We start from the raw sequence: 9316 nt of genomic DNA, 5'->3' as shown, positions 1-9316 counted from the left end.
GGTCCTCTCTACAGAGGCCGCCATGCTTATTACAGTGGCCCAGTCTGGACAAACTAAACAGCTTATGAGTTTTTATGACAAATGAAGGCTACCACAGGTTCTCATTCATGTTTGGGAGGGTGAGGTGAGGGGTGCAACATGCAACATCACCTCTAGATGTCACTAAATTCTACACACTGAACATTTAAGCACTGCTGATAATTAAACTTAATATTAAATTACTGTCACCTGCAGGCAAATCTGAAACAAGAATCGTCAGTGAACCCAATGTTAAAATTGCTTAAGTGCAAGAAGATGTAAATGGTGTCCGTGTCCATGTGTCATTCCAATTTAACTATGGCCACCTTCAACTAGGGTGTTGGTCCAATCAGCCACAGTACTGAACCAAAATATACTAAAATGAAGTTATTGGACAGGATACCTGGTGACTCAGTCGCCACTGAAGACAAACATTTCAAGTTAAAAGCACTTTTTTATTCATTAGGAAATCATGTTATGAAAATAATGACAACTAACCTTATATCAGACAAATGTATCTTTCCATAGGTTAACAACAAAACTTTGCAAGGGAGGGAGTGACATCTCACAGTCACCAGAGCAGAACTCTCTTTTGCTTGTGCTCGATGTGTGCTCTGTCCCGTCCCGGAAGTTCCCACTGTTCTTTCACACTTATAAAACAAAGTCTCTTTTCCATTGTCCACACACGAGGATTCATTTCAAATAAGTTTTGTTTGTGAGGGAGAAGTTCACGTCCATATTCAGTCTTTTTGCGTCCCTGTCGTCTCCTCCATCTGTTAATAATTTACACAAAACCTGTACATACTTACAGCAGGCTGGGGCCCGTTTATGAAGGGATGTGCACGTAGAAAAAAGAAGCAACACACAATGACACAAATCTTTATGAAATGAGATGTCACAACACTCGCCTCGTACTTTGCATGCAACTCACAACACTTTTCAACCTCCACTCAATTCTCTTATGCATTTTGAAATGAGGCTGTGACAGGCGGCATCAAACCCACTACAACTTCTTCCATAAAACACATTCAACACAACTAATCATAGGGACAGACGTAAAAATCACTTATGGAGTAAGTGTATGTTTGTAATGGTCAATGTTAGGATCAAGTATATTCATCTTAGCCAACAAGATGAGAGTAGGTGCAACAAGAGCAGGATTTACCACACTAACTTCCTTCTGCATATTCCTTTCCTGTCCACCAGCTAATGAACTTCTCTAAATGAAGTCACACAGATGCTGGGACTGGAAGAGGCATCGGAAAAAACACTTAAGGCTTAATTCATGTCACTTGAAGCTGCTAACAGTAAGCAGCGATTCTATTCCTCTCCCTATCGTGACGTCGAAAGATTGGCACTCACTGTCTGCAGTCATTCAAAGCCACATCTTTCTCATCATTCATACTGCATTTCATTCAGATAAAACAGGAACAAGATTTCGTCAAACCACGAGATCATGTCTAAACTTTTAATCTACAAAAACTAAAGCGCTACAGCTGGAATGAGCAACAAATAACACTTACTGCCCCCCTCTCTCCAACACCTCTCTGTGTGCTTCTTTGTCGATGCAACATGACCTGAACTGAGCTGGATCACGAGAATCAGGGATCACATGAGGGTGCAGCTGTAACCTGGAGAGCTGCTTTGGTGACGGTGCTGGTGGTGGGGTAGAGTTTCTCTACAAAAAGCATTATGACCTGTGGACGTGAAAACATGTGAGAGCTTGTTTGATACATGTTACTGGTTCGGTTATTTGCGTCGGTCCTGTTCTATGGCACAAGTGTTTGACAAACCAAAACTAACAGTCATTATTGTTGAGATTGAGTAAAAAATAAGTTAATGGCACAGTGTAGTAATAAACCTTTAACCTCCTGTTGTTCCTCTATCTGGTGTCCTGTGTTAAATGAATTAGAAGTTCTGTCATACATATAAAACTCACTTTAACAAAACCAAAACACCCTTGAAAACATTATTTGTTGAGGCAAATAAAAAAAATTACAGGGAGAAACAGATATTAGTTTTTGATTTTTCTCCGTCTTGCTTTCGTTCATAATGTATTTCCCATCTGCGACAGAAGAGGGCAGTGTGCTCTCTTTCAACAGAAACCAGGACATTCCAAGCTCCATATTTTTCCTATTGTCCTGTTGGCTCCTGTAATGTGAGGAGTGACCCTCCCCCCTGTTGTCGGGCCCCTCACATGTTGTAAGCCACGTATATGGGGTCCAGCTGGTCGGCCAGGAATCCGTCTCTGAGGTGCATGCGCTGCTTCTCCCCTCTGGAGTTGATGGGGATGACACCAGGGTCGACCACCACCACCACCCCTACAATTAGGTAGTGCTCCTCCAAGACGACGTTTGTGACCAGAGCCACCAGGTCCAGGGCCTCCTGCTCAGATCCCTCCAGCTCCACGACCACCACGAGGAGGTTGGTCCAGGTGAACACCGCACTGGAGGGAGGAGGAGGTGGTGGATGCATAAAGGTTAAAATAAAAATATGGCATGAAATTTAAAAGTAGAAGTGAGAAGTCAGGATTCATGTCGAATACTATTTATAACTGATGTAAGTTTCTCACCATTCAGCTATGCTCTTATGAGAACGGATTACGGAGGTCTCGATGTCGATTGGGTGATACCTCATTCCCCTCAGCTCAAGAGTTTCATCAAGAGAGCCCACCACATAAAGGGCATCATGGCGCTCTGAAACACACACACAGATTTGCCAATTTACATCTAATAAATTAAACTTTTTAGGGGATGATAGAGAGATATAAAGGAAGATATCTCTATTTTTCTGTGATCGCAACAATGTGGTGAATGAGCAAGCACTGCTGACTCACCTCCGCTGGCATCAGTCAGCTCGGTGCGCCGCAGGAAGCCCAGGTAGCCTGTCCTCGCCCAGACAGTCTGAGTGTCACCGAAGCTGAGCTTGGTGTTGAAGTGGTCGGCGTGCAGCGCCTCCTCCCCATAAACTGTGTAGTAGCCTGTGGCGTTGTGAGGACTGCTCACCCACACCTATCACACACAGTGAAAACACGCAGATTGTTAGATGATTGCACACATCAACCGACCGCCTGTTCAAAGTTTCAGAACTACTAGACCATCTATCACCTCATTTTTTAAATAACAACTAAAGCTGGATGTTACAGGCCACACAAAAGTAGACTTAATGGCAGATCAGTTTGCATTAGATTGTAAAGATGATATAATAAAGTGACCAGTCAGTGTATATTTACAGTAAAGACAATACACATGTTAATAAAACTGATCTGGTTAAAGAAATTGAGATGTTCGATCAGATATGAGCCAACTGTGGTAATAATAACACACTGATTTCTGTGTGTGTGTGTGTGTGTGCGTGTGTGTGTGTGTGTGTGTGTGTGTGTGTGTGTGTGTGTGTGTGTGTGTGTGTGTGTGCTCTTGTTGGGAGTCTGGCAACACAGTGTGAGGACTGGCTCTATAACCAGAGCAAAGAGAACTGACTTATTTATGTAAAAAGAAACTTGCATTATTTATAATAGGGTTAATAGTTAAACTGTAAAACATTAAGCCTTTCTTTGTCAGTCTATGGTTATAACAGTTTGACAACATCTTAGGAAAAATTGTCATTTTTTAAAATCAAAATATCGGCCAATTTATCTGTTCAGAAATGTTTTGCTGCCTAATATCAGTATCGACCGGGCTTTGAGGAAAACACTGACTTTTCATCACAACCAGGTGGAACAGATGACGTCTGCTGCTCATCAGATTACATCATGACTTACCTCTCCGAGATGAGAGTCTCCCAAGGGTCCTTTAGTCTCTGTGTTTGCAATGATCACTTTCACTCCTGGAAGGATCTACAACAGCAGACAGACATGTGTCAAATGAACTGATCTGTTTTAAGACAGCAAATCTTTTGCAGCATCAAGTCACAGCTGGTAATATTTGTTTTTTACACTCTAGTTTTTATGAATATATTTAACATTTATACAGTCGTATAGAACTAACAAACAAGACAACTTTTTGGTTGCTACACCTCCTCCATTCCATCCATTCTCTTAGTTTTCTCCAATGGGTGGGTTCTCCCCTGCCCAACCTATCCCAGGATTCATTGTTTGCGCTTCAGTGTTTCACTGTTTCGAAGAGGTAACGGCTCCAGCAAGCGACAAGACGTCCAATGCACGTTATGCCTCAAAAACCAAAGGGCAATACAACTTTTTTGATGTGTCCAATTTCAACTCTGTTGCTCAGCAAAAGCCATTAGGGGTGGGACAAGCTTGTGACACTGATCATGGAAATTCTCTGTATCTCTGTATATTGGATCGGCCTTTACGGTCTACCCGGCCCATGAAGGAGGCGGTCCTTGCAGGCAAGGCAGACGGTGACCCTGAATAGAGACACAGCTACTGTCACTATTTTTTGATTCTTAATAACGTCACTTTCTCCCACTTTTCTTCCAGCTTTTTCATTGTCTTAGACGATATTTCACTCCTGCAACTCATAGAAATGTTATATCCTCCTTTTGTGTAGTCATGTGCAACGTTTTCCAGAACATTGATAATTTGTAGAATTTCCAAAATATATGCGAGTGGTCTGCATCTGTTGTTCCACACTCTTTCCAGAAGGGGACATTTGTTTTTGAGAATTTACTCTTGACCTTGGTTGTTAAAAATGTCCAAAAGAATCCCCTCCACATGCGTTTATTGGTGGATGTCTGCTGTCAATAGTAATTTAGTGCTTCACACGACACCGTACCTTCCCAGACTCCATCAGTGGCAGGCTGTGTGGTGACCCTCTCTCCACAAGGCGAACTCTGGAGAAGATAAAATTGAAAGGACAAAATGAGAAAAAGTATAAAAATATAGAAGAGTAAGCATCTAAAATTAAGGAAGGACGACATAGATCATCTCAAAGACGACTCTTGTAATGACAGTGGCGCCCCCACCTGTCGTGACGTAGAGCTCTCATGTCCACGTAAACAGTGGTGGGGTCTGGTCCAGCTGTACCCTGGAGAAAAAAATGACTCGAGTCAGTGACGTACCTCGCTGACATTAAATGAATGCTGTATGCTGTCTGAGTGGAGGGAAGGTGGAAGCTGAAGTTATGACAACTGTAGACAAAGCGGGGGGGCAGCCAGAAGCCAATCAGCCAGGCTACAAGAGTTAGGGCCTCGGAACAACTCAACCATGTAGCCACAGACAGGGTGAGGACCTGCAAATCACCTGCTCTAATGGGGGAAAAGTGATTTCTGTAATTAAAAAGGTACAAAGATATCTGAAAAGTTTAAAGTGAGCATTATTTGTTTGGACTCGAAGTCCGAAACTTAGAATTTTAACTGAATAATTTTGTGAGTATTGATTCTGGTTGATATTCTTCAAAACACATTATGTTTTCCATCGCTCCTTTGCCAGAGTGCAGCCAGAGCACAAGCCAACAATGAGTCGCTGAACGGGGGCGGACATGTAAAGCCAAGCAGAGGTTTCAGCAACTGAGATGGGTTTTTTTGGGAAAACATTTGAGGGGAATAAACATAATAAAAAAAAAGATAAAATAACAACTGAAAACTAGTTAGGGTAAATTAAAGTTGGAATATTGGGAAAGTCAAAAAAAAAATTGATGTAGCACTCCTCAACTTAGAAATCTTCTCAAAGTAAATACATCACAGCGCCGCTCGCGATGCTCATGGTAAAATGTACTGTAACAGCATGAAGCTTAAGCTTGTCTGGGAAAATAAAACCATGAAAAACATCACTGAATAAAGGTTAAGCATGTTCAAACGTCATGCAAGATAAACAACACACACACACACACACACACACACACACAGACTCAGTGGTAGTGCGATGAGCAAACGGCCACTCTTATATCCCACAGTACCTGCTCAGCCAGTTTCCCTAACCTGTTGGGCTGACAGGACAGGGCAGGACAGATAAATAAAGATATATTTATATATAAAAAGACACACGTGCACACACAACACAACACACAGTCACATACACAAAAATCCAAAGGAGCCAAGGAGCTAAAGGAGGAAAGAGAAAAAATATTCTGTCTACGGACAAATTCAAAAGGTCGAAAATATAAGTAATCACAAATTATGCTTTTTTAGTTATGAAAAGAATTAAAATAGAATTTGACAAGAAACAAAACATTCTTGCTTTCTTTCTTTAAACAAAATTTAGTCATCTTATTTCTCACTTTCCTGTTTTTAGTTGTTTTATCGGCTGATTTTGGCCAGATAAACTGCTTCTTTTCAATCCTGTGTCTTTCATGAATTTCTTCGATGTAAATCTGAATTGTTACATAGGTTCATAGCCACTTCTGCCGGTTAAACAATCATAATCACGGACTCTGGACTTCTCCTTCCCCTCTGCTGCTCCTCCTCCTCCTATTCGTCCAACGAACAGTTCCTTACCTGCAAGCAGATCGCCACGTTCACCCTGCAGCCAAACGTGGTGCTGACGGCACGTGGCGAAAGCCCCAAGTCTTTGAAGATCTTTGAGAAGGACTGAGTAAGTGCGATGCGGGGCCGCTCCTCTGCTACCACCATGCATGTACGCACACAAGACAGGTTCACATTGCGCAACTGGAGACAAAAAAAAATGTACATGATCAAACCTTTTTTGGTTGACAAGACTCACTAAACAGAAATAATTTTGTATACAAATCTGTCGAAAAAGTGTTTCCTCCATAATCACTGGGAGCAGAACTGTTGTTAAAGCAAAACCCTTAAATTTCGTGGAAGAAAATGCTGTGATTTGTTGCCTTCTTAGTGACACACTCATTCAACAAACTGACCCGCAGTGCTTCTGTCTGTGAGCCCAGGCCCTTGGTGCACATCTCCATGACCGAATACGAGCAGAAGGTGACTCGCACTTTGTACTGGCTGACTGCAGCGAGCCACAGAGATGCGTTGCTCTCTAGCTCCAGAGGGGGGACCAGAAGCGACTGGTGGCCCGAGTACACGCTAAAACATAGACACAACACACAGGAAGAACAGTTTAGGACAGCCACTAACACAGGCTCTCAAGCTTTAAACTCATTTTGATTTTCATTTGATCAGAGGTGCTGGTTTACCTGCAGAGACACCAGAGTGCAAAGCCAAGGCCGCAGTAAGGGTCCAGGCAGATGGCGATCTGCCGGGAAGGGTAGAGCTCGCACTGCAGCTTGATGGAGCGACACAAGGCACTGGTGGCTGCATGAGACATCTACAAGAGATGATATGTCACATAGATGCATGAATGAAGACTCACTACATTCGATTCTTTAAAACAATCCCTGAGCTTTTATGGAACTGCAGTTTCACACATGGACACGTCAGCAGTGAGCGGATGTCTTGAGGACTGTGTGCTCAAATGTATCTGGAGAGTTTCTGAAACCTTTGGTGCACTTAGTGTACTCTAACCCTAACCCTAAATAACACATCTACTGCTACGTACCTTGACCCCCGCTAGTATGCCTGTTGTGGACACACTGAAGTCCAGGTACGCTAACATCTCTGGGGTCGGGGGCTTGTACATCTGGGGACTCTTCTTCCTGGGGAGGTCATCTGGGAAACGAACAGAGGAGAGTTTTTAATTGCTTTTTAATTGTTTTTCTACACTGTGCCACTTTATAAAGGTTGTTGTTAAATTTGACCAGTAAATAATCTGAGATGGAAAGCCAAAGCTCAAGATTTATGTGCTCATAAATCATCTGAGACGACCTGACTGCTCACACTATACGTTCCGTCGGCTCCTTCAGACCAACTCCAGACAAGGTTATTTAAAGAAGACGAAGTTGAAGTGTGTTTGCTAATAATGCTTATAAGGAAAAACGCACTGCCTTGATCATTTGTGCCACTTCTGAGCCAAAACCTCCAAAATAAGAGGCGTTGGCATACGGACTCGCAGGTGGCTTGGAAGGTTTGGCATTTTGGTTTGGCTATTCTGCAGAAAGAAAGAAAACTATAAACTACATGCTTGTAAATTAATCACTACCTCCACTCTGATTACTTTAAGAGCCACTTCCTATCCTTGCTGTGCAATTGCAGCTATAAATACGTGTTCTATTGTTGTGTCCTGCTATTTGGCACAGATCCAGTGAGGGACAATGTGCTGATTTTGGAGGAATCGACTTGTGACTCTGCTTCAACCGTGCGCGAGCTGAAGACCTTAGTGTGTTTGGGTGCATGCACATAACTCACCTGTATCCAGCACCATGGGCCAACTCTTGACGTCCACAGCAGCAGCAGCCTCTTTGGATTTCAGCAACTTCATTATTGCTTGTGTTGTCAGGATACACACCGACTTACTGACCTTTAACAAACACACACGCACTACAGTATTACTACATTCACAATGTATATATCACTATAACTGTTTAATGATTGTAATAACTGTTGTGGGAGGAACTAAATTCCTTTTTAGATGCAGGTCAGTGGACTCTGTGTTACCTCAACAATCATCTTGACAGTGGGCAGGGTGGTGGCCAGGTTCTGGGGGTGAGGGGGTCGGACAGTGACTGGCACACAGCCGGCATACAGGCAGCCGTAAAAAGTGGCAATCAGGTCAATTCCTGCAAATAAATATTTATATTTTTGCATTTTATGTCTTGTAGCAGATAATTTCACAACAGATTAACAGTAGAATTAACGTTACTGTAATAATAGGTAATTGATCAAGAGCCAAGGATTTCTGTTGGTGTGCAACTGCGACAGATAGACAGACAACACTGTGCTCTGAGGACAGAACTTAAAGGACGAGCTGCAAAGTAGCGCCTCTTACCTGGCGGGTAGACGAGCGCCACATGGTCTCCAGTGTTAAGGCGTCCCATCAAAGCTACGGCCACCCGCTCTGCCCGCTTGTGAAGCTGCAGACAGGAAGCTGTACTCGCCACTGTGCCCTGAAGAGCAAAAAAACATAAGAACGAGTTGTATTTATCAACAGTTTTATATTTTTCTTTAATTTCTACAGATATAACAGGGGTTCTGCAAAAATTATGATGAAATTTAAGAGCTATGTTTTCTGCCATTCTGCCAAAACATTTCTCTTAAAAATAAAGACAAACTAATTTGAAAGTGTGACAGAAGAAATTCATGACCTTTTAACCTTATAGAAAATAATCAGCCATTATAAGATGAACATAACTTTCTAGAAGCTCAATAGCAACAAACAGGGTATTTAAAGATTCATTAAGCTGAGTAGACTGGCAGCACTTTATATTTGGAATATAGTATTTAGTTTTTAATTGCCAGAAGTCAACTTGTACTTGACTCCTCTGGTAATGTATTGTGTCTTCCCATGTACTGTGTTGTATTATTTTGTGTATCATACATCAAC

General features: G+C 42.3%; 1 protein-coding gene across 15 annotated transcripts in view; it reads right to left on the bottom strand.

Annotated features, from left to right (window-relative positions):
• Window positions 1-452: 452 nt before the first annotated feature.
• Window positions 453-9316, bottom strand: part of dip2a (disco-interacting protein 2 homolog A) — a 74977-nt gene continuing 66113 nt past the window's right edge. For 9 of the 15 annotated variants that reach the window (XM_020090067.2, XM_020090068.2, XM_020090071.2 and 6 more), the window contains 14 exons: window positions 8762-8879; window positions 8431-8552; window positions 8182-8293; window positions 7436-7545; window positions 7074-7204; window positions 6795-6963; window positions 6412-6582; window positions 5874-5903; window positions 4942-5003; window positions 4752-4809; window positions 3779-3853; window positions 2855-3029; window positions 2591-2714; window positions 453-2464 (listed from right to left, as the gene is read on the bottom strand). In XM_020090067.2, coding sequence (XP_019945626.2) covers window positions 2212-2464; window positions 2591-2714; window positions 2855-3029; window positions 3779-3853; window positions 4752-4809; window positions 4942-5003; window positions 5874-5903; window positions 6412-6582; window positions 6795-6963; window positions 7074-7204; window positions 7436-7545; window positions 8182-8293; window positions 8431-8552; window positions 8762-8879 — 1710 coding nt within the window. In that variant the 3' untranslated portion in view covers window positions 453-2211. The remainder of the gene's footprint in view (window positions 2465-2590; window positions 2715-2854; window positions 3030-3778; window positions 3854-4751; window positions 4810-4941; window positions 5004-5873; window positions 5904-6411; window positions 6583-6794; window positions 6964-7073; window positions 7205-7435; window positions 7546-8181; window positions 8294-8430; window positions 8553-8761; window positions 8880-9316) is intronic. The other 6 variants (XM_020090069.2, XM_020090072.2, XM_069532820.1 and 3 more) reach the window with 1 other exon arrangement.

The sequence above is a fragment of the Paralichthys olivaceus genome, chromosome 10 (genome assembly GCF_024713975.1).
Source record: "Paralichthys olivaceus isolate ysfri-2021 chromosome 10, ASM2471397v2, whole genome shotgun sequence".
Classification (NCBI taxonomy): domain Eukaryota; kingdom Metazoa; phylum Chordata; class Actinopteri; order Pleuronectiformes; family Paralichthyidae; genus Paralichthys; species Paralichthys olivaceus.
This window is presented reverse-complemented; position numbering and strand designations above follow the sequence as displayed.